Source organism: Hibiscus syriacus, unplaced genomic scaffold (genome assembly GCF_006381635.1).
Source record: "Hibiscus syriacus cultivar Baekdansim isolate YM2019G1 unplaced genomic scaffold, ASM638163v2 tig00110387_pilon, whole genome shotgun sequence".
Taxonomy (NCBI): Eukaryota; Viridiplantae; Streptophyta; class Magnoliopsida; order Malvales; family Malvaceae; genus Hibiscus; species Hibiscus syriacus.
The window spans coordinates 7,314,063-7,339,628 of NW_024062717.1; the positions used below are offsets into that span (position 1 = coordinate 7,314,063).

Sequence of the window (25,566 nt, forward strand, 5' to 3'; positions counted from 1 at the left end):
GACTTGGGATCAGCAAACAAGATTCTAGGGATGCAAATTCACCGAGACAGAAGTAATAGGAAGATTTGGCTTTCACAAAAGAATTACTTGAAGAAAAATCTTGTCACGATTTAGCATGCAAGATTGTAAGCCAATTTCTACCCCTCTTCCTATTAACTTCAAATTATCCTCCAGTATGAGTCCTAGTAGTGAAGAAGAGAGGATGGAGATGTCTCGAGTACCGTATGCATCAGCAGTGGGAAGTTTAATGTTCGTTATGATATGCACAAGACCAGACATTGCACAAGCAGTGGGAGTGGTTAGTCGGTACATGGCGAATCCATGCAAAGAGTATTGGAATATTGTAAAGAGGATCCTAAGATACATCAAAGGAACCTCAAATGTTGCATTATGTTACGGAGGATCAAACTTACTAATCAATGGGTATGTAGATTCTGACTATGCAGGGGATTTGGATAAAAGCAAATCTACTACAGGATATGTGTTCAAAGTTGCTGGTGGAGCTGTAAGCTAGGTTTCAAAATTGCAGTCAGTTGTGGCTACGTCCACAACAGAGGCAGAATATGTAGCAGCTACACAAGCCAGTAAAGAAGCAATTTGGTTGAAGATGCTATTGGAGGAGCTTGGGCACAATCAAGAGTATGTCTCTCTGTTTTGTGACAGTCAAAGCGACTTACATCTAGCAAGGAATCCAGCATTTCATTCAAGGACTAAGCACATACGATTTCAGTACCATTTTATTCGTAAAAAGGTGGAAGAAGGAACGGTAGATATACAGAAGATCCATACCAAAGACAACATAGCAGATTTCATGACGAAGGCAATCAATGCTGATAAATTTACCTGGTGTCAATCCTCCTGTGGCCTGTCGGAAACGTAAGCAACATGAAAGGTACAAGGTAGAAAGAATGGTGTGAAGATATGATTGTTCCAATCAAATCTTCAAGTGGGAGATTGTTGAAAATTGGCCCACCAAATTGCATCAATTGTCAACATTATGGGTGACAATTTGGTGGCATTAATGGGGTGGCAAAATTGGTCAAATTTGGCCACCAAATTGTTGAAAATTTTGGATGGTAAAACTATGCAATTAGTCATTGTAATTTAGGGTATTTACAAATTAGTCCTTAAAGCTTCAACTATAAATACCCTAGCTCATTTAGCTTCAAAACCATCCCAAAGCATTCTATCTTTCTTCCAATACTAGAGAGAATTTAGAGAGTTTCTTATAGTTATTTTCTACTTTTTATCAAGAGAGAATTATCATTGTTTTCTCCTTGGTAGATCGAGAGAGATTGTAATTCCTATTTTCTTATAGTGAAATTCTTCTACCGTTGCCCGTGGTTTTTACCCTATATAATTTAGGGGTTTTCCACGTAAATTTTGTGTCTCTTTTTATCTTCATTTTTATTTTCTCAAATTATCAGTTGCGATTTTACTCTATCCGATAGCCGTCTTCCGCAACAGAAACGACGGAGAGGGAAAAGCCTAAAGTTGGCGGTTTAAGTGACCCCCGATTTGGAACTATTGAGCGAAAGATGAAGCGCGAGACTTGTACGGCCAACATGGCTGAGTGTCCTGGGCATTTTGGGCACTTGGAGCTTGCCAAGCCTATGTTTCATATTGGGTTTATAAAAACTGTGCTCAGTATAATGAGATGTGTCTGCTTCAATTGCTCTAAAATTCTTGCTGATGAGGTGGGCATTTTCTTATTTCAATTAGAGCTAAATGTTTTTTAGCATGATGATCACTTGTCATTGTTGGATGCATAATCTCTGTAACTTTTTTGGGTTGGCTGCTATCTAGTACTGGAGCATAATACGTTTGAAAGAGTGGGAGTAACTTGCTTGTTGTTTGATATGAGATTTTGAACATGAAACGCATGTAGATATGTGTTAATTTGATGGTGTATTTTACAAGCAGACAGCATTTGAAATTGGAGTAATGAGTGATATATAGCTTTAGAGCTGAACTCTTTTTTTTAAATCCTTTTTGAGATTGGCATTGCTTTTGATTATGAAACAGTCTCATATAAAGGTGGATTTAGCATGTTTCCATATCTCTATTTTGGATATATTCCTTTCCATGCATGTCCCTTTGTGTTCACTGTTCAGTTTGCATTGTACCGCTTTCAGAGTAAATTACCTGGTCACATGATGCCATTCTCTAATAAGGTTGTTGCTTTTTGTTGCTTTTTCAGGAAGACCATAAATTTAAGCAGGCATTAAAGATAAAGAATCCAAAGAACAGGTTGAAAAAGATTTTAGATTCATGCAAGAATAACACTAAATGTGATGGTGGCGATGAAATTGATGTCCAAGGTCAAGATACAGAGGAACTTGTAAAAAAGAGTCGTATTGGCTGTGGTGCTCAGCAGCCAAAGTTGAGTATTGATGGTATGAAGATCATTGCAGAGTATAAAGCCCAAAGGAAGAAGAATGATGACCAGGAACAACTTCCTTTTAACCTGTGGAAAGAAAACAAACTCTTACCGCTGAACGGGTAGCCATTTGAGCATATATTGCCTTTTATTTCAAAGAAATTCATGTTGATCTTCTGCTGTGTTTTCTAGGTTATTAGCATCTTGAAGAGGATAAGTGATGAGGACTGCCAACTATTAGGCTTGAATCCTAAATATGCTCGTCCAGGTTGGATGATTCTTCGAGTACTTCCGATACCTCCACCTCCAGTGAGCCCATCTGTGATAATGGACACTTCCTCTAGGAGTGAGGTAAGTGTCTTTATGTTGAGGAATTTGAAGTTATTCCTTTTATGATTTATAATTCTACTAGATCAAATCTGAATTCCCATGTTTACTGAATCCAGGATGATTTAACGAATGCATTGGCTATGGTTATTCGGCACAATGAGAACATGAGAAGGCAGGAGAGAAATGGATCACCTGCACATATCATATTGGAATTTGCGCAGTTGTTACAGTTTCATATAGCAACATATTTTGACAATGAATTACCTGGACTTCCAAGGGTATTACAATTGCATGCAAATTTTAAAACTCTTCCATATGAGTGTATTTTTAAACTTAACTTGCTTCTCTTTATGGTGTAGGCCACACAGAGATCTGGGAGGGCAATTAAATCTATTTGTAGTAGGCTTAAGGAAAAAGAGGGTCATATTAGGGGTAATTTGATGGGGAAAAGGGTTGACTTTTCGGCTCGAACAGTAATTACACCTGATCCAAATATCAACATCGATCAACTTGGAGTGCCTTGGAGTATAGCTTTAAATCTTACATATCCAGAAACTGTGACTCCATATAACATTGAGAGGTAGTATCTTCTTAGAGTTTTAAGTTTTCTTCCACATTTGGCCAATTATTAGGATCAGAGCTATTTTTGAAACAGGTTGAAAGAACTTGTGGAATATGGACCTCATCCTCCACCAGGAAAGACTGGTGCTAAGTATATCATAAGAGATGATGGACAAATGCTTGATCTTCGTTACCTGAAGAAAAGCGGTGATCATCACCTAGAGCTTGGTTATAAGGCATGCTTCTCTTTCTAAAAACATTTTAATTGGCCATGCTTTTTTGTTCCCCGTGTTTTTAACTGTCACAATTATGGTTACAGATGGAGCGAGATTTAAATGATGGAGATTATGTCCTTTTTAATCGTCAACCTAGTCCCCACAAAATGTCAATCATGGGCCATAGAATCCGGATTATGCCATACTCTACATTTCGTCTAAATTTGTCTGTTACTTCACCATACAATGCTGGTTTTGATGGTGATGAAATGAATATGCATGTTCCTCAATCATTTGAGACAAGAGCAGAAGTAGCAGAGCTCATGATGGTGCCTAAGTGCATTGTCTCCCCTCAATCAAATAGGCTTGTGATGGGGATTGTCCAGGATTCACTTCTAGGACGCCGTAAGATCACCATAAGGGATACTTTCATAGAGAAGGTGATGAGAATAATAGTTGCTATCATTTAATACAATAAATGTTACACAATTGTTGTTATTGTGATGTGAGTCTAATTTATATGGGTTATTCAGGACGTTTTCGTGAATATATTGATGTGGTGGTGGGAGGACTTTGATGGAAAGGTTACCAATTTGGACAGGGAAGCAGGTTTTTAATCTGATCATACCCAAACAAATAAATCTGATGAGAACATTTGCCTGGCATTCAGAAAGTGAGACTGGGTTTATCACCCCCGGGGATACTCAAGTTAGAATAGAAAAAGGGGAGGTGTTGTCTGGCACTCTTTGCAAGAAGACACTTGGATCATCTTCAGGGAGTCTTATACATGTAATTTGGTATGTCTTTGGAAAAGATGTGGATTTAACTTATAAATATTAAGAGGGTTATCTCATTGCAGAAGTTTGATAAGGTCTAAATCTCACCAGGTTTTGGGTATGCCATCATATTTTCCTCTTCTAAATCTTTTCTTTATCAAGTGAAGCTGAATCCTAATCATAAACTAAGATTGTGAACAATTTACTGTTGAATTACTTCCATTTGAGTGGGTAATGGTTTGGTTTAGTAAGCTGTTTTCAATTATCCATGCTTTCTTCTCTATTTGGAATATGGCTTCCTCAAACATGTGCATTTTGCTTTATACTTCAAGGCATTAATATTTTGAAAAATTGATTTCGTAACATCATTCTTTAGAGAGAAGAGGTCGGTCCAGATACAGCCCGGAAGTTTTTGGGGCATACACAATGGTTTTGAAAGTAGAGGAATTCTTTATTATTTTCAATATCTTAAAATGGTTACACGTTCCCTATATATATAGATGCTGAAACACCTAATTTCTAGGGATATATGCAACTTACCTAGAATAGGGTCAAATCTATCTAAAACATAAAGAAATAAACAGGAAATAAATATATACGGATATGATAACAAGCTACTAGAATCCCCTAAAAATATGGAACAAAATATTGATCTGTTTCACTCTAGATTTCCTTAATTTCGGCCCTCTAACACACAAACAGATATGCATTCAAACTAAACTCCAAATAATTATACACTCTCCCTCAAGCTGGATGGTAAATGTTAATTAACCCAGCTTGGAACTTAGATCATCAAAAGTCTTTCTTGGTAGAGCCTTAGTAAGAATGTCGGTTGTTTGAAGACATGTGGGTACATATAGCATTTTGATCATCCCTTCCTCTATCTTCTCCTTTATAAAGTGCCGATCAATCTCCACATGCTTAGTTCTGTCATGATGGACTGGATTCTTGGCAATGCTGATTGGTTATCACAGAACATCTTCATAGGTTCTTCACTAGAAATTCTTAATTCCTCTAGTACCCTTCTTAGCCATATTCCCTCACAAATACCATGGGCTATTGCCCGAAATTCAGCTTCTGCACTGCTCCTTGACACCACTGATTGCTTCTTACTTCTCCATGTGACTAGATTTCCCCACATATAAGTACAATACCCTGAAGTTGATCTTCGGTCTTGTACTGATCTTGCCCAATCTGCATCACTGAACACCTCTATGTCTCTTTTTTTATTCTTCTCAAAAAATAATCCTTTCCCTGGTGTTAGCTTCAGATACCTTAGGATTCTATACACCGCCTCCATATGTTCTTCATTTGGATTGTTCATAAACTGACTTACCATGTCGACAGAAAAACCAATGTCTGGTCGTGTGTGAGAAATGTAGATTAGTTTACCCACTAGCCTTTGGTATCTGCCTTTATCCACCGATGCACAATTTTTTTTAGTGCCTAATTTTGTTGTTGAATCCATAGGTGTGTCCGCTGGCTTACATCCAAGCATCCCAGTTTCTTTTAATAGATCCAGTACGTATTTTCTTTGGGAAACACATATTCCCTTTCTTGACCTTCAATTTCCATACCTAGGAAGTATTTGAGTTATCCAAGGTCCTTGATTTCAAATTTCTTAGCTAGAAGACCTTTGGTAGTATTGATTTCTTCCTCATAATCTCCTGTTAGGATAATGTCATCCACATATACAATGAGGATAGCCAGTTTTCCTGCAAATAAGTGTTTGACAAACAAGGTGTGATCTGATTGACATTGAGAATAGCCATGATTCTTTATTACCTTGGTAAATCTCTCAAACCAAGCTCTTGGTGATTGCTTGAGCCCGTATAATGATCTTTTAAGTTTGCAAACTTTGTTGTCAGTTTTCGGTCTCTCAAATCCTGGAGGGATTTCCATGTAAACTTCCTCAGCTAAGTCCCCATTTAGAAAGGCATTCTTGACATATAATTGGTGAAGGGGCCAATCAAGATTTGCAGCTAGAGATAGGAGAACCCGAACTGTGTTTAACTTGGCTACTGGGGCAAATGTTTCCTCATAGTCGATTCCATACGATTGAGTGAATCCCTTTGCCACTAGTCGTGCCTTGAAATGATTAACACTTCCATCTTCATTGTACTTGATTGAGAATATCCATTTGCATCCTACTAACCTTTTTCCTGATGGTAATTCTGATATTTCCTAGGTGCTAATCTTTTCCAATGCATTTATTTCTTCATGCACAACAGCTTTCCACTCGGGAGATCCAAGAGCTTCTTGTATGTTATTTGGGACCTGAGTGTTGTCGAGGTTGGCAACAAACGACTTGAATTTTGGTGATAGGCCTTCATATGATATAAAGGTGTATATAGGATGTTTTGTGCAAGTTCTAACCCTTTTCCTCACGGCAATAGGATAGTCACTGTCATCACCAGTTAGTTCACTCTGTGAGGGCTCATGATTAGGATTACCTGAAGGATCTTCACAAGATCTTGGACTAGGATCAGATTCTTGGTTTTGCTGCAGAGGTGTTGGTGGTTCCATCTCCTTTTGGTTCTTCCTCCTCCGTGAATAGGTAATCAACTCATTATTAGTTGTTGATTTACTAGTGTCCAGATTTTGGTAGGAAGATTCTAGGGAGAGATGTTGTTTAGAATTTGGTGATGGGTGAGATTGGTCAGGATTTGGAGAGAGCTGAACTGATTCATCAATATCCCAAATTTGATATTCCTGGGTAAAATTGGTCTCCCCCTAAATATCAGATTTGGGGTAGTAGGGCTGGTGCTCAAAAAAGGTAATATCCATGGAGTGGTAGTACTGTTTAGTGACCGGTGAGTAGCACTTATACCCCTTTTGAGTTGGAGAGTACCCAAGGAAGATACACTTAAGTGCTCTAGGATCAAGTTTATCCCTTTTATGTTGATGGACATGAACAAAGGCTGAACACCCGAAAACCTTGAAGGGAATAGTGGAGATGAGACGTGTAATTGGGAAAAACTGAGTAAGGTTTGACAAGGACTTTGAAAGTTGAGAATCCTAGATGGCATCTGGTTTATGAGGTATGCCGCAGTGAGAATAGCTTCACCCCAGAAATGTTTCGGTACATGAGTAGAAAACATAAGAGATCTTGCAACATCTAGAAGGTGCCGATTTTTCCTTTCAACAATTCCATTTTGCTGAGGGGTATTGACACATGAGCTTTGATGAATGATGTCATGACTCAAGAGATAATCATTGAGTATGAATTTGAAGTATTCTTTAGCATTGTCAGTTTTCAGAATTTGGATTTTGGCTTGGAATTGAGTTTGTATCATGGTGTTGAAGTTTTTGAAAATCTGACCTGCCTCTGATTTTTTTTTCATGAGAAAGACCCATGTAAGCCGAGTGTGATCATCAAAGCCGAGTGTGATCATCAATAAATGTAATGAACCAACGGGAACCAGTCACATTTTTTATTTTAGATGGACCCCAAACATCACTGTGAATCATTGAAAAATGATGGGATTCTTTATAAGATTGGTTGAGATAAGAATTACGGACATGTTTGGAGAATTGACAAATTTCACACTTGAACTCATTTGGATTTTTATTATGAAATAGAGAAGGAAACAGTTTCTCAAGATACAAGAAATTCGGATGACCTAATCTATAGTGCCATAACATGATTGCACTATCATTATTAGAACAACTGACAGAAAAAGAAGTAGGATTACCAGACACTAGACAATCGGATGATAAGTTGTGCCTTGAGGAGGATTGTAACCTCGAGAAGATAGAGTCCGAGCACATTTTAGCACTGCCAATCGTCTTCCCGAGTCCAAGACCTGAAATTCACACATGGTTGAACCAAATTTCCACACAATTCAGGTCTCGAGTAAGTTTACTAATTGACAGTAAATGGCAATTCAAATTTGGCACAAGAAGAATGATTCAAGTGTAATATTCTGATACTTTAATAGAACCTGTACCAACCACTTTTGAGAGGGAACCATCGGCTATTCTGACCGTTAAGTGTTTTATCACATGGACTGTAAGTAGAAAATAGGTCCTCATTTCCAATCATATGGTCTGAAGCTCCAGAATCTATAATCCATGGATTTGACGTCTCTTTTTTAACATTGAGAGCGCTTAAAAAATTACCTTTGGGCTAAGGGATCCTAGTACCAACCACAGTGGAGGTTTGGGCATGCAAAGACTAGTTGAACAGCTTCTGTAGAACCTAATTATTCCTTGCTAAATGGAGTAGGTTCAGGTGAAGGTTTGTCATCCTTGAGACAAATTGTCTCGCCCTCTTTGTCGTTGGCAGACCGGGAAGACTTCCAATCTGCAGGCTTACCATGAATTTTCCAGCAAGTGTCCCTGGTGTGACCAGGTCGACGGCAGTGATCACACCAAGGGCGTTCTTTCTTTGGTTTGGTGTCATTGGTGTTGTAGGAGTTCCCTCTAACAGCAAGGGCTGAGCTCTCAAGACTTGTAATTGGTTCTTGAGAGCCCATCATGATTTTCTTTCGACTCTCCTCTCTCCGGACTTCAAAAAAAGCCTCCCGGATATTAAGTAGAGGTTTAGATCCCAAGATTCTTCCTCTACTTCATCTAGATTTTTATTTCCAATCAGAAACTTACATATTCTCTTCCGTTCAATGATCTGTCTATACCTGATTCCATCATCTAGACAGCTCCAATTGTGCTCCTCGAACAAGTCCAGCTGTTGCCAATAGCGGTTGAGTGTATTGAAGTACTGGGTTACTGTTAAATCTCCTTGACGGAAGTCATGGAGAACACTCTCCACTTCAAACAGCTCAGATATATTCTCATTGTTGGAATACGTCTCCTTTGCATCCTCCTAGATTTCCCTTGCTGTTCTGTAGAGTAGGAAGTTCTCTCCGATTTCATTTGTCATGGAATTGATGAGCCATGACATGATCATATTATTCTCGGAATTCCAGATTTTGAACTTCTCATCATCCTGGCTTGGCTTGGCTGCCACGCCTTTGAGATAATCATCCTTTCCTCTTCCGCATATGAACATCATAACAGAGTGGGACCATTGGAGATAGTTGTTCCCATTCAGTTTGTGTCCTGTAATGGGCATGAGATTGCTATCTCCACTACTGTTACTGGAGGCCATGGCTACCTGGTTGGAGGTGATTTGGGACACGGAAACAGTTGAGTCACTTCTCCCGTATTTGGTCATATGAGGGATTTAGGGTTCAAAAAATGCTCTGACACCATGTTGAAAGTAGAGGAATTCTTTATTATTTTCAATATCTTAAAACAGGTTACACGTTCCCTATATATATATATATGCTGAAACACCTAATTTCTAGGGATATATGCAACTTACCTAGAATAGGGTCAAATCTATCTAAAACAGAAAGAAATAAACAGGAAATAAATATATACGGATATAGTAACAAGCTACCAGAATCCCCAAAAAATATAGAACAAAATACTGATATGTTTCATTCTAGATTTCCTTAATTTCGGCCCTCTAACACGCAAACAGATATGCATTCAAACTAAACTCCAAATAATTCTACAAATGGCTTGTGAATTATTGGCTTATGCAGAATGCCTTTAGCATTGGTATTGGAGATACAATTGCTGATGCAGCAACAATGGAAAATTAATGAAACTATTTCTAAAGCCAAAGAAGATGTGAAACAACTCATTATTAAAGCCCAAAACAAGGATTTAGAACCTGAACCTGGAAGAACTATGATGGAGTCCTTTGAAAACAAAGTTAATCAGGTACCTTATGTCAAATTAATCAAGCTCTTTTTTGGGCATCCTTCTGCTACACTTGCATGTTAATACGGTTTGTTTCTTCAGGTGTTGAATAAAGCTCGTGACGATGCAGGAAACTGTGTGCAAAAAAGTTTGTCAGAAAGCAATAAACTGAAGGCAATGGTTACTGCAGGATCAAAGGGAAGTTTCATTAACATATCCCAAATGAGAGCTTGTGTTGGTCAGCAGAATGTTGAGGGAAAGCGAATCCCATATGGGTTCGTAGATCGTACTTTGCCCCATTTTACCAAGGATGATTTTGGTCCCGAGAGTCGCGGTTTTGTGGAGAACTCATACCTGCGTGAGTTGACCCCACAAGAATTCTTTTTCCATGCCATGGGTGTTAGAGAAGGTCTCATAGATACTGCAGTTAAGACTTCTGAGACTGGGTACATACAGAGACGACTTGTGAAGGCAATGGAGGATATTATGGTTAAATATGATGGAACTGTGAGGAACTCATTGGGGGATGTTATTCAGTTCCTCTATGGTGAAAATGGCATGGATGCTGTATGGATAGAGTCTCAGAAGTTGGATTCTTTGAAGATGAAGAAATCTGAATTTAATAGGGTCTTCAGATATAAAATAGATGATGAAAATTGGAATCCAACTTCTTATATGTTACCAGAACATATTGAAGATTTGAGAAATATCCAAGAATTGCGTGATGTGTTTGATGCTGAAGTTAATAAACTCGAATCTGATAGATACCAATTTTGGAACAGAAATTGTAGTCATGGGCGACAGTAATTGGCCTTTGCCTGCCGTTAACTTGAAGAGGCTTATCTGGAATGCACAGAAGATTTTTAAAGTTGATTTTAGAAGGGTGTCGGATTTGCATCCTGTGGAAATAGTCGATTCTTTTGATAAGCCCGGGAAAGGTTAAAGGTTATTCCAGTTACAGATCCTCTGAGTGTCGAAGCCCAAAAAAATGATACCCTCTTTTTTAGCATTTTGAGACGCAGTACTTTGGCCAGTAAAAGGGTGTTGGAGGAATATAGACTGACAAAAGAAGCATTTGAGTGGGTTATTGGTGAAATAGAGTCGCGATTCTTGCAGTCGTTAGTAGCAGCTGGTGATATGATAGGTTGTGCTGCTGCACAATCTATTGGTGAGCCTGCTACTCAAATGACTCTCAACACCTTCCACTATGCTGGTGTTAGCACAAAGAATGTTACCCTTGGTGTCCCTCGGTTGAGGGAAATTATAAACGTAGCTAAGAAAATCAAAACGCCTTCTCTCTCAGTCTACCTCTCTCCCGAAGCTAGAAAGACGAAGAAGGCCAAGAATGTCCAATGTTCCTTAGAATATACTACTCTACATAGTGTTACTCATGCCACAGAAGTATGGTACAATCCGGATCCAATGAGCACGCTCATTGAGGAAGATATTGACTTTGTTAAGTCCTACTATGAAATGCCCGATGAAGAGATTGCCCAGAGAAGATATCCCCTTGGCTGCTGTGCATAGAGTTGAATCGTGAGATGATGATTGATAAGAAGTTGAGTATGGCTGACATAGCTGAGAAGATCAACCATGAATTTGATGATGATTTGACTTGCATTTTTAATGATAACAATGAATAAAAGTTGATCCTACATATCCGCATAATGAATGATGAAGCCCCGAAGGGTGAATTGACTGATGAGTCTGCTGAAGATGATGTATTCCTGAAGAAGATTGAAAGCAACATGTAGACAGAAATGGCCCTTCGAGGTATCCCAGACATCAACAAGGTGTTCATTAAGCATGGTAAAGCAAGCAAGTTTGATGAGGCTGGTGGTTGTAAGACCAGAGAGGAATGGGTGCTGGATACGGAAGGTGTCAATCTCTTGGCTGTCATGTGCCATGAAGATGTTGATGCAAGGAGAACAACAAGCAATCACTTGATTGAAGTGATTGAACTTCTTGGAATTGAACCAGTTCGATGGTCCTTGTTAGATGAATTGCGGGTTGTGATATCATTTGATGGGTCGTATGTGAACTATCGACATCTAGCTATCCTCTGATACAATGACATATTGTGGTCACTTGATGGCCATCACTCGTCATGGCATCAACCGGAATGATAAAGGTCTTATGATGAGGTGCTCATTTCAAGAAACTGTAGATATTCTCCTTGATGCGGCTGTTTATGCGGAATCGGATTATTTGAGGGGTGTGATAGAGAATATAATGTTGGGTCAGCTAGCTCCAATTGGTACAGGAGAGTGTACCTTGTATCTCAATGATGAGATGTTGAAGAATGCCATTGAACTTCAGCTACCTAGTTACATGGAAGGTCTGGGATATGGCATGACCCCTGGGCGTTCTCCAGTGTCAGGAACCCCTTATCATGAAGGCTTGATGTCTCCGAATTACTTGCTGAGCCCAAATCTCCATCTCTCACATGCTCAGTTCACACCTTATGTTGGTGGGATGGCATTCTCTCCCATATCATCCCCTGGTTACAGCAGTCCATCATCCCCTGGGTACAGTCCTACTTCGCCTGGGTACAGCCCCACCACACCTGGGTACAGTCCTACCTCACCTGGGTACAGCCCCACATCACCTACTTACAGTCCTAGTTCACCAGGTTACAGCCCAACAAGTCCAGCCTACTCTCCCACAAGTCCCACTTATTCTCCAACCTCACCGAGCTACATCCCTACTTCACCTAGCTATAGTCCCACTTCACCTAGCTACAGCCCTACTTCACCTAGCTATAGCCCAACTTCACCAGCATATAGCCCAACTTCACCAGCATATAGCCCAACTTCACCTTCATATAGTCCCACTTCTCCATCATATAGCCCAACGTCTCCATCATACAGCCCGCCATCTCCTTCCTACAGCCCAACCTCACCCTCCTATAGCCCTACATCTCCATCTTATAGCCCCACTTCACCGGCTTATAGCCCCAGTTCTCCAGGCTATAGCCCTACCTCTCCAAGTTATAGTCCCACATCACCTACCTATAGCCCTACCTCTCCAAGTTACAATCCAGAGTCAACCAAGTACAGTCCATCTCTGGCGTACTCACCCAGCAGTCCAAGGTTGTCTCCTTCCAGTCCTTACAGCCCAACATCACCAAATTATAGGTAAGCCATGGTAGCACCAAGTCACTTTTCTGTTTGTTGCTGGGAACTCTTGGATTGTGTCACTGCTATTTAGTGTATCCCTTCTTCTCAGTTTTAATTAATTTATTAATGCGCTTGTAACTTTGTTTTTGGTGCAATTATATATATATATTTTTGTATTGCAGCCCAACATCGCAATCTTATTCTCCTACTGTTTCTCCATCTTATTCCCCTTCAAGCCCATCCTTCAGCCCTAGCAGGTAACTCATCTTTTGCTATGCAATTGAATAGGTTAGGTTAGTTTAGGAAGTTTTCGTCAGTGGATGTGTCTTAAAGCTTCCACTTGTACTTTCATACCGAACCCAATGCAAGTTTGGTCCAGATGCCTTCTAATCCGTTGTCTATTTTATTCTTAATGAAACCCCCATATAATTCCGGAGGGAATCCAGACTACAGCCCAAGTTCCCCACAGTACAGGTAAGCAGAAGAGTTTTGAATTTAAAATGTTCGCTCTATTTTGGTGTTTCATATTTCCAATCTTCTGTACAGTCCAAGTGCTGGGTACTCCCCTAGTGCACCAGGGTATTCACCATCCTCGACTGGTCAGTACACTCCACCAAGCAACAAGGGTGATCGTAATGATGACAGGAGTAAATGATGATGCTTGCCGTTTTTTTCTTAAAAATCTTAAGATGGACAGGTGATCTGAAAAAGCTGAAGATGCCAAGGTGATTTGATCTTACTTAAAAACTCTTAAAACTTTTGCAATTTCGAAATTGTAGTAACACAAATCTTTTCATACCATAGCAATTCCCATTAGGCTGCTCTTTTAAAAAAAATGCGGGAGGGACACCTTCGAGCTTTTTCCTTTATCGAGTAAAATATTGAATCACCTCCAAACATGGTGTGGGTATTATTTAACAAAATCTTGGGTGAGAAATGGTTTCCTTTTTAATCTAATTTCTTAAGCATTGTATTCATCTTAATGTGTCTGCAAGTAGTGATATAAATGAATGATGGCTGTATATCTGACTTGGTCATTTTATTCAGTTTTCAGGTCCTGTGAGAGAGCTGGCCTGGTGGATACAATCAACAGCATATGGTTAATTTTTTTCCTGGGTTAAATACTTGAACTGTTGTTTTTTTGTAGTTATTAGCGAATAAAAATGACATTCTTTTTTAAGCTTATTTGCATGCATGTTGTCAGCACAGGAATTTTCAACTTCTATAAAAGAAATGTTAAATGCAATGAATGACCGGCAATGGAGCTGTTTCAAGGCATAAATAATTGAGTAAACTTCATGTTTAGTACTTTACCTATCACTTTTATTGTGTTTTGATAATTCAATTGTTATCTTTTTCAAAATTATATCTTCTGTTATGTATTATGTTTTGGTTTTATTTTGGTCATCCGTTGTTAAAAAGTAATAGAATTGTCGTAATATTTTTTAAATTTTTTTAATGATGACATATTAGTATTATCGTTATTTTTTTTAACAGTGAATGATTAAAATAAAATGAAAATATAGTGTTAGGTATAATTTTAAAATAAAAATAGTTAAATGATTAAAATGAAATAAAAATAATAGTTGGGGTACTAAACTTATAATTTACCCTATAACGCACGTTGTACCTTATCAGATTTTGATTGGAATGCAGAGGGAAAAGGGAAGGTATCAATGGGGAGAAAGCGTGGTTATGAATCCCATGTGCAGGCGGCTCCTTCCCTTCAACAGATGAGACAATTTGGTAAGGGACGTAGTACGTTATCAGAGTTTGATTGGAGGGAGTACGATGCAGAGGTAAAGGGAGTGAAAAGAAAGAGAAGCTAGCTTTGTCCATACAATGCCGTTGTAGCTGTTGTAGTTGTAGTTGTAGTTGAAGTTGAAGAGACGAGAGAAGAAACAACTCCGTCACCTCTAACTCCACAACAGCTCATCTAGTTTCAGATGACAATATCCACTATTTTCTTGCCCATATACATAGTTAAAACAATCATTATTTTCCATAAAGCATCATAATTAATGTTTCATTCTATACACCATTATTTTCCCCATTTTAGTTCGTTCATTAGTATTTAATGTATCAATAATATGTAAATTTATTTAAAATGTTATTATTATTATTGGATCCTATTTAATTAAAGAATTACGAGTAAATTTAGTTGGTTGTCACCGAAGATGTTATGAAGATTATTTGTCGGTCCTTTTTTTCTCTTTATATTCTTTATTCCATCTTTTTTTTTCCTTTTTTTCATTTTCATTTCTAGAGTTTGTTTTGTATATCTATTTTGTAGATATGATTTTTTTTTTCATTTAATAGTTCTTTGTTAGAAACTGAATTCGACTAAATAGCTTGGATCTAATGAGGTAAATATGGAAGTTTGGATCTGAAATTTAAGATTTATGGATTATGATTTAAATTCTGAAATTACTTAATAAATTTAAAAAACACAAAATTAAAGAAAATGATGAACAAAAGAGAAAGATGATTGAATTTGGTTAAGGTTTAGGATTCCATAGTTAATCAATTTTGAAGAATTATCTCTCGACATGAATCTATGTAAAAATAATTAATATTAAAATAGAATAAAATAACGCTAATCAAACTTAGATATGACACACCCTATAGAAAAAAATATTCTGCGTCATGTGTTATGACAGAAACATTAACTGACAGTAGTATTATATATGGAGTGAGAGCACGAACCAAACGATCTCGGTAGTTAAGTGAGTTGTTATTCTTTGAAGTCCCGGATCTGATCACGACAGATGTTAGGGAATGAACATTTATCGTCAAATAATTAAGAGTTTTAAACAGATATTACTCCTTGAATTTACCTTAGATTTATAAAAAAAATGGATTGATTAGGGTATAGGTATCCTTGTGGTCAGAGTTTCTTGGTGAGCTGAATAAGTGCTTCAAGAAACCAGAAAATCTGGAATGCGTGAAGACAGTAAACAAGATGCTGAACATAACGGAGAAAATTTACGGATACTGAATATTTCTAGACGGGCAAAATCATTATTTTTTAAGAAGAATACTTTAGCGTTCCATACCATTATCTTAATGACAATGACAATATAAAAGTAATTAAAGTTTAATGATGTATATAAGTTTTAAAAGTTCAACCCATTAAGTACCTTAATAGTAAAAGAGAATATTGTTTTTTATATGTCTCAGGTTCGAGTAGTTGTATAACCGTGTGTGCATGCTGTCAATAACTAAAGAGATTCTGAACGAATGCTACATTGTAATCACCCTAATCTATTAAAAAATATTTGAAAGTTTGACTAAAACAAAAGCACTTTAAAAGTTTAGTGACTAACAATGTAATTATCCTATAAGTAAAACAAAAAAGCAAAAAAAGAAGGAAAAAGAATGCAACAAATAGAGTTGTAAATGAGATTATAGATGTAAGTTACTCAAGATGACTCGATCAAAATTTGATTAACTCTCGAATCGAATAGACTTGACTCGAACTTGACTCAAATTCTTAACGAGTCAAAGTGAACTACTTAATACATGACTTAAAAAACTCGCAAGCAGGACGGACGTAAAAATTTATGTAAATAGGTATAAACTTAAAAAGTTATATAAAAAATTTTAAAAGGTTCAAAGTTATAAAATTTTAGAGGTTGAGAAATTAACTAATCAATAAAAAAATACAGAAAATAAGATAATTTGAAATTGTTAGAAGTGTGACTGCATCCTTTAACAACCCTTTAGTCTATTTTTACTACAACTTGAAAAAGAAAATAGGAGTATTAATTTTTTTATTTTTCAAATTAAATTATTATTAGGATAAACTATACAAATAGTCATCAAATTTTTAAGACATTTATATTTTGATCATTCAACTTTTGAAACTTATAATGCAATCACTAAATTTTTAATTCGTTTTAGTAAGGTCTCTAAACTAAAAGTTTAGTGATTGTATTACAGTTTTGAAAAGTTAGTAGATAAAAATGCAAGCGTCCTAAAAGATCGGTGAACATTTTTATATTTTACCCTTCGTTTATCCAACATTTTCTCTGTTATCGACACTTGATTGACCTTTGCATCATCTCTGCACGCATAAACCCTAAGGGTGCATTTGGTTCAAGGAATGTAAGATTACCAATTAGAATAAAAGATTACCAGGGAATAAGATTACTGGAATGTTGTATTTTGTGTTTGGTTGGTTTAGCAGGAATGTAAGATTACCGTGTTTGGTTAAAGGAATAAAAGATTATTAGAATGTATATTTGACCAAATTGTCCTTATTATATATTTGTTTTTTTAACAAGTTGAAAAATATATATATATTTTCTTTAAAAATTTTAAATTCATAAAATTTATATAATTTTTTTACAAAATTGAAAATATAAAAATGTTTAATGAAAGGGTAAAATTTTATTTTAACCCTTGAACTTCATATAAAATTTTAATTTTAAACTTTTTTTTGTAAATCTAAAATAGTTTAAGGATAAATTTGTAATTTAACCTGCGTAGAATTTTTATTATTCAATGACATATTAAGGATATTTTTGAAAGAAAGAAAAAAATTAAGGGCATTTTAGACCAAAAAGCCGATAATCCAACAATACCTAAGGAAAATGAGGTAATGACATTCCCGGTAATATATACAAAAAAATCCACTATTGGTAAAGTAAGATTACCGAGAATGACATTCCAGCCAACCAAACATGGGAATGTGGATTTCATTCCCATGAGAATCTTACATTCCCCCAACCAAACACACTCTAAGGGTGCGTTTGGTTCACATAATGTAAGATTACCAGTGGAAATAAAATATTACTAGAGAATAGGATTACTGAGAATGTTGTATTTTGTGTTTGGTTGGTTTAGCATGAATGTAAGATTATTGTGTTTGATTAAAGGAATAAAAGATTATTAAAATGTATATTTGATCAAATTGTCCTTATTATATATTTTTTTTAACAAGTTAGAAAATATTTATATACTTTCTTTAAAAAAATTAAATTCATAAAATTTATATATTTTTTTTACAAAATTAAAAATATAAAAAGGTTTAATGAAAGGATAAAATTTTATTTTAACTCCTAAACTTCATATAATATTTTAATTATAGACTTTTTTTTATAAATCTAAAATAGTTTAAGGATAAATTTGTAATTTAACTTTCGTAGCAGAATAATAATATTTTTGAAAGAATTTTTTTAAGGGTATTTTAATCTAAAACACTGGTAATTCAATAATAACTAAAAAAATAATGATATTCTCGATAATATACCCAACAAATTCACTATTAATAATATAAGATTACTAAAAATACATTCTCGACCAACCAAACCGGAGAATGTTCATTCCCCGTACAAATGTAGATTCTGTGGATTCCATTCCCGTTCCCCAACCAAAGACACCCTAAATTTCCCGATTCTCTCTCTATCTCGCGTTCTAGAGTTCATTTTCTTCTTCAGAAATGGTAAGATCTTATCTCTTTCGTTCACATCTTCTTTCATTCTCTCATGTTTTTCTTTTATTTTAGCTGGTTCAGAATTGTTCGATTTAAATGCCTTTTTTATGGTATGGAACAGGCGGATTCTCCTCGTAAAAGGTTAGCTTCATTTCTCATCAATGTATTTTGCCTTTTGATCTGTGGCTACGGTGCTTGTGTGTTTTCCTCATTTCGTTCGAGTGAGTTATCGTGGAACCCTAGATTGAACAAGTCGGGATGGTTTAGGGATTTAATGAGCTTCATTGTGAAGGATTCAAACGGTATCAATTTCGATGCTGCAAATTATTTCCCTTTCTCTTCAATAAATGTAGATATGTTATTTCTTTCAACGTTGGATTTTGAGGATTGGTATTATATCGAGCTCTCGACAATTATGCAAAGCCTGTTAATCAGTTGTTGTTTCGACAATTATGCAAAGCCTGTTAATAAGTTGTTTCATCAATCTCCATCTTCAAATAATATGTTGCTGGTTGTATCAGGAATTCTCAGTCTCCCTCTCCATTGATAGAACAGTCAAGGTCCAGATCCAGATCTAGACCTCGGTCTAGGTCAAGATCCCGCTCCTGGTCGAGGCCGAGGCATAGGTCTCTGTCTCGCAGTCGTGGCAGGTCTGTTGCCCATCTGCTTGATTTCAATTCATTTTGTGAATTATTTCTTATCATATTTTTAAAAATTTATTATGGTTTGTTTTGGCTCTTTTTTCCTGATCCAGGTCAAGAAGTAGGGGCAGGTCAGTTTTGATTTGGCATTGTTTTCCTCTGCGTCGTTGTGACTTTAGCTGCAATGTTTATGCTTATACCACCATATCTTGTATTATCATACATGAAGGCTGGACTTTGAATGCCCCTTTATTTATTTACTTAATTTATATTCTTTTGGATTTATGTGTTAGGGTTGAAGTGGAAATCCTGGAAACACTTTATGTGACAGGTCTATCTCAAAGGGTCACAGAGAGGGACCTTGAAGAGCACTTCTCCAAGGAGGGGAAGGTTGGTTTTCTGCTATTTACTCAAAATTTTGGGGTTTTTTTTTCATTATTTTATTGCTACTAGCCCATCTCAATAATCAATATATGATTAATGAGTTGATTCTGTTTGAAGGTGGCATCATGTTTTCTGGTCGTTGAACCTCGCACACGCATATCTCGTGGTTTTGCCTTTGTTACTATGGACAGTGTTGAAGATGCCGACCGCTGCATCAAGTATCTCAACCAATCAGTTTTAGTAGGTCGATATGTAAACTGTGGAGAGGGTAATCTGATCTATCCTTGTTGCTTAGAGTTTATTGTTTTGGTGTGTTCATTACCTCTTAACCTGGAGGTTTTCTGGCTATATTCAGAACAGTATTTGTCAGCTATGTTGGCAGCAATCAAAGATGATGAGATCATCCATCTCAACTTAAGTCAAACAAGCTTGATCAATGGCCAGCTAAAACAGCATGAAAATACATGTGATCAACTAAATTAGCAACTATTTTGCCCAACAACTACACAACCTCAGCATTCACTTTCAACTCTCAACTAATCAACGGCCAATACAACAACTTTATAATCAGGCTTTTATGGTATATCACGTATGGCATTTATATAATGTAGGAAATACTCGTGTCCTGTCCGGATGTTTATCGTGCTTGTCGTCTTCCCTTTCTTTCAATGGCCATTTTTCACCTTCCAGGTGATCTTCCAAATGAAGTCACCCCCCCGTTTCATACTAACATGTTAGTTTTTTGACGATATAATGTTGTAGACCCTAAACCATTTTGATGATGCTAAGCCAGTATTTGCGTAGTTCAATATTAAGCTGTTTCATCTTCTTTTCAGTCACGTAGGAAACGGCCGAGGACTCCAACGCCAGGGCATTATCTTGGACTGAAAAATACCAGAGATTATGGTAATTCTGAAATTGTAAATCAAATTATTTGTTAGAAAACAGGGCATAATGATTGACTAATACTTTTGATGTTACTGTATTGGGGGAAAAGGTGGTCGTGGTGACCGTGGCAGGTATCATGGTGGTCGTGATGACTATGGGTATCGTCGATCTCCGAGGCGCTCACCATATCGAGGTCGTGATTACTCTCCAAGATATTCCTCCCCTCATGGTGGAAGATCAAGGAGGGACCGTTATTCGCCACCTTATTCCCATGGTTCTAGGTGAAGCGTTTCTGTTGGAAGCAATCTCAAAGCTTATAACATCTTGTTAGTTTGATGTAAGCATTTCAGTTTGGAGTTTGGACAGATCTTCGATGTTAATGTTTTCTTTATCTGTTTAGCATGTAGTTGTACTTGTATGGTGCTCTATTAAACATGGATTAGGCGTTATTAAACCACCATAGGATCCCGAGCCATTTGAGATTTGTGTGGGAATTAAGAATCCGCTTTCTCAACTTTGTTTAATTCAGGTCAACCAGCTTTGAGGTTCCTTTCCCCGAACACAGGCATTAACTAATTGTCTCAGGGTTGAGCATTCTGAAAATATTTATTCAAAATTTTCAATTTTTAACTTTGACAAACCTCATTTTGTTTTCACCATCTTCTAAAATGGCATATGTATATATAAGGAAGATTTGATGATAAAAATATCTTGAAGTTAATGGAAACTATAGCCTATTTTGATATTTAGAAACATCTTCCCCGGTGAAAACTTCTGCATCTCCGGTCGTTGATTGCGATGCGGATGGGACCTTGAAATTTGTTGAGGAGAGATTAGTGATATTGAAATATGAGGGGAGATTGGTGATGTGTGGTGTTGCTATGGATGTTGGTTGATGAATTTCTCGAAAAGTGTAACTTCGTGCTAAATGGAACATTGAGATGTTTACAACCTGAGATTTAGAGACTGTAGGGTTATTTCAAGATCATTTTTCAGAGAATAAATTCATTACGGTCTTATAACATGTCTTGTTTTCATGAATTATTATTTGGAGGTAAACATATCACGTGTTTTTTTTTCGAAAACAAATTAATTAATAGTAAATAATATAATTAAGTTGACTTGAAATTATTTTTTAAATTTGCTTTCTTTGTTCGTCATTAAGCAATTTCTGGTCTCATCTATCCTACATCTTCCTTGCCTTGTTGCTGAAACTTTCTGTATGGAAAATGGCTACCTCTTCCCACTCTTCCTGCGTCTGGAGAGATCTACATCGTCGATGCTTTGAAACACAATGTTGGCATCAATCTGTACACAAGCTCTTAAAAATGTTCTCCTCCTCATAGGATAAATCCTGCTATTTTTTTTTTCATTCTTGTGTAACTTATTTCTTTTCCTCTCCGATGTCAACTTTTACATGCTAAATTGCTGATAGAGAGGGATACTTTCTTCACTTTTTTCCCCTTTTTTTCTTAAACATTTTCTTCTTCCTGATTTTAAGTTTTCAATGTTGGTTGCAGAATGGTTTGACTGCAATTCACAAGGCAATTATTGGGGAAAGCAGGCCATTCCAACTATCTCTTAAGAGAATCAGCTTGGATATTACCGTCGTTATTGATTTTGCTTTTGTTCTCTGTGAAAAAACTCACTCCTATCAGCTTGGCTTTCCACGTCAAATCTTACATATTTGAATTACATGTACATGTCGGGTCGGTGTTTCACCCACTTTTCTTTGCCTATTCCAACTAACTTCATTTCTCACTGTCATTGGTTGCTTGTTCTTCCAAATAAAACCTCCCAATCTCAAACAGTAGTCTTTTATCTCTCTCGGAGACGATGCTTGGTGTTCAGTTTTGCTCCCGTGTATTCTCCACTTTCTGGGTTTTCTCAGATTCACCAAATGCTTATCACCCAACACCCTCCATTTCTTTTCCTCCGCTTCGCTCCTCTCCAATCCGTTTACATTTCACGGCGAATCGCCACCCGTCGCCGAAACGGGTCCTCATTTCTTGCCACTCGATTCATGGTAGCTTCGGGTCCCAATTTAGCAACGAGGACGACCCAGATCACCAGTTTCTTGAAGCTTCTATTCTCGTTTCAGGTCTGACTTAAAAAAGAAAAAAACTTTTTTCCCCTTGATTTGGGTAAAGAAAATTTGGGAATATGTTTAATTTTGGAGTTACATAATGGAACAGAAACTGTTTCGCACTACCGGATGTTAAGGCAAGGATTTAAAGAAGAAGTAAAATGGCAGTCATCTAGGAGACAGCATCCCATTTCAAGGCCTAAAATTGCTTCAATTGGGCAATCCTTTCTTAGTCGATTTACCAGTCCAACTATTTTTCTTTAGATTTCTTGTGATGGCGATTTCTTGCTACATTAGTGTAGGTAACATGAAAATCAACAATTCTACCATGTTATTTCATTCCTATCGTTCCTTGGCTCTGTTTTTTCCCTTAATACCTATGGTTAATCTGCTCTTGTAGGTGAATTCGCTGTTGAAAAATTAATAGCTTCGTTTTCGGGAGATGAGAATGGGGTAATTTTGTTAATCTCTTGTTGTTTTGAACATTTTATCTTACTTAAAAGTTAAACTTTTGAGTTATCTCTTGTATCCATTTGTTGACATGGTCTATCTTTTGCAGGATTGTCCAGACCAGTTCCATCTTGTTAAACTGTTTTTGGAGAGGCTTGAATATAAAGTATGGAGTTGGTTTACCTTTGTGATCTTGATCGATATTCTCGATGTACTAACTTTACCCTAGGAAAATTGTGCATGATGCTGTGTAATATCTATTTTCATTGATTTATACATGTTCTGCTCCAGGTTAAGTTGGTGAGAATTACAGAAAGAGTGTAAATACATATTTTGCGAAGTTATATTTTACCAAGGTGATTAAAACTTGAAGGATCGTTTTAGTTTTTATTTCCTTAGGATTATAAAGGCACCTGTCTCGATTGTGGTTCTTTTGTTTACAGCCAGGGGAAAATGATGTGATAAGTGTGGATGCCGACCCTCGGATGCCATCAATGTGGCTAATAGATGCAAGGTATGTATGGGGAATTATTATAAATCATGTTTTTTATATGTAAACGGGGAATTGCTCGTTTTCTATTCTGTCTTGATTGCTACCCAGATTTGTTTACTCTTGCTGTCTTCTAGATATACCAGTATAAAATATCGTCAAAGTTCAATCGAGACTAATTGGTTTGATTTGAGTAGGTGGTCTGATGTTTTCAGTTTTGCAATCTCTCTCTCATTTTGATGTCAAAGTTCAATCCAGACATGTTGTACAGATGTTTTCAATATCTCGTTTCGATTGCTTCTCTGAAGCTTCTAATTGGTGTTCTGTATGCAGGCTCCTATCTATGTAAGTAACGAGTAGTCTTGGAAGATGCTATTAGAATTAGCTATGGGATGGGCAGATGCGTGATACAAAGCCTACTTATGATGTATTGCTCGACAGGTACGTTGTACATGCTGCCTCTGGAGTTTTGTCGAAAATTAGTTCTTTCTATTAACTCTACATACGGTGTATACTTCCAGTGCTGCAGATGGCCCGGATTTCTAACAGAGGAGCTGTCGGAGAAGAAAGGTACAATGATGCAGGTAATAAACATAGAATATAATCTTCTAATCAGGATAAGATTTCAGAATCTGCCTTCTTTGTTCGATTATAAATCTACGAAATGAATTACCAATCACAATACTATTTCTTTCCTTGGTTCTCAAACATTGAAGCTCTTAGTGTTTTACACCATAAAATGAATTTCCTGCAGCAATGTTAAGAGACAAACTAATGAAGCTACGCCACTCAAGTGATGATCAGTGAATGTTTTGTAAAAACAATAATCCGATTCGGAGTTTCGTCGGCTGCTCAGTACTCAGGTTATTGTAGTTTACAGAGCACAGGGAAGTTGCTATGCTAAAGTACTCAGCAGAGAGAACCATTGACCCGTTAACCCAGAATTTCAGTGTTTAAGATAAGCACGAGTAAATTCCTGAATGAATGCATAATCTTGCTTTCCAGAAGGCGATACGAATGTATGCTGTCTAAAGCAGTAGACTTAAATATGTAAAGAATTTGATCGATTATCAATGACTAAAGAATTTGATGATGCATTTTTTGTTCCTGTCATGATTCATTATAGAATTCATTGTATGTTACTGGACAGCCACGATTGATAATAAAATTCATTGTATAATACTGGAAAAGCTTGATTGATATATAATTGGGTTCTTGCCTTGCACATGCATATATATATATATATATATATATATATATATATATATATTCCAATTCAAACTGAAAAGCTAATGGGGAAATTGAAAGGAATATCTTTACATGAGTTGAACGTGAATAAAAAGCCTACTTCATGCAGTTTCACGAAAAACCCTGTAGATCGGATCAAACTAAGATATTGAAAATTTGTTAAAGAGCTCACGACAATTTTTGTCAAAATTTTAAACAAACAAACATGAGATGAAATTATAAAATTAAGATTAAAATGAAAACATTATTATGCAAAGCAAACTGAATAGCCTAATGACAACGAGTAGAATATGGAAGTCTACCACTCAAAAAGTCTACTGTATCCCAAAACGAAAGTAAATTGTACATAAGATTCCTTTAGATGAGTCGTATCACATTACGAATCACATCATTGTATAACGTTCACCTGAGAGAAGAGAGACAAGTGTTATACTTTCGTCAGTTTGTCACTCCAGAGTTCTACCTCAAGGCCGTTGTGAAGCTCAATAACAAATAATCGTATGGTTAATGAATTCACATATTGGGCCGTAGGGTATATTATATTAGACTTGTAATAATTTAAGCTCAAACTTATAGTTTATATCCAATCTAATTACAACCAACCATGTAGCTACCAATAGTTGAGATATATTATAAAGCACCATTCAATTTGAGATAAGAAGAGGGAACTCATTTTATGCCCTACGAACAGAATATAATCAAACAGAACTCTGTTCCAATTAAAAAGGATGGACCACGTATCATCGACTTACCATTTTCTTTCCCACGGTCTTATGATCCACCATAAACCATACATTCCAATATCCATAAACAGTGTGGCTGACGGATACTTGAGTGCTTATTAATTTT

General features: G+C 36.6%; 1 protein-coding gene and 2 pseudogenes across 1 annotated transcript; all 3 read left to right on the forward strand.

Moving 5' to 3' along the window:
• The first annotated feature begins 1,485 nt into the window (after window positions 1-1,485).
• Window positions 1,486-13,369, forward strand: LOC120122539 (annotated as a pseudogene).
• A 5,083-nt stretch (window positions 13,370-18,452) lies between these two features.
• LOC120122538 lies at window positions 18,453-20,918 on the forward strand (annotated as a pseudogene).
• Window positions 20,919-22,192: 1,274 nt separating this feature from the next.
• On the forward strand, window positions 22,193-22,808 carry LOC120122542. Its single transcript, XM_039141672.1, has 2 exons — window positions 22,193-22,544; window positions 22,639-22,808. Exons 1-2 carry the CDS (start codon window positions 22,280-22,282, stop codon window positions 22,791-22,793), a joined length of 420 nt encoding a protein of 139 aa, XP_038997603.1. The 5' UTR covers window positions 22,193-22,279; the 3' UTR covers window positions 22,794-22,808.
• The last annotated feature ends 2,758 nt before the right edge of the window (window positions 22,809-25,566 follow it).

Excerpts from the sequence above, each read along its gene's own strand:
- LOC120122542 (XM_039141672.1), top strand. The coding sequence starts at position 22,280 with ATGCTTGGTGTTCAGTTTTGCTCCCGTGTATTCTCCACTTTCTGGGTT. Across the intron at positions 22,545-22,638 it reads AGCTTCTATTCTCGTTTCAG|AAACTGTTTCGCACTACCGG; the intron begins GTCTGACTTAAA and ends ATAATGGAACAG.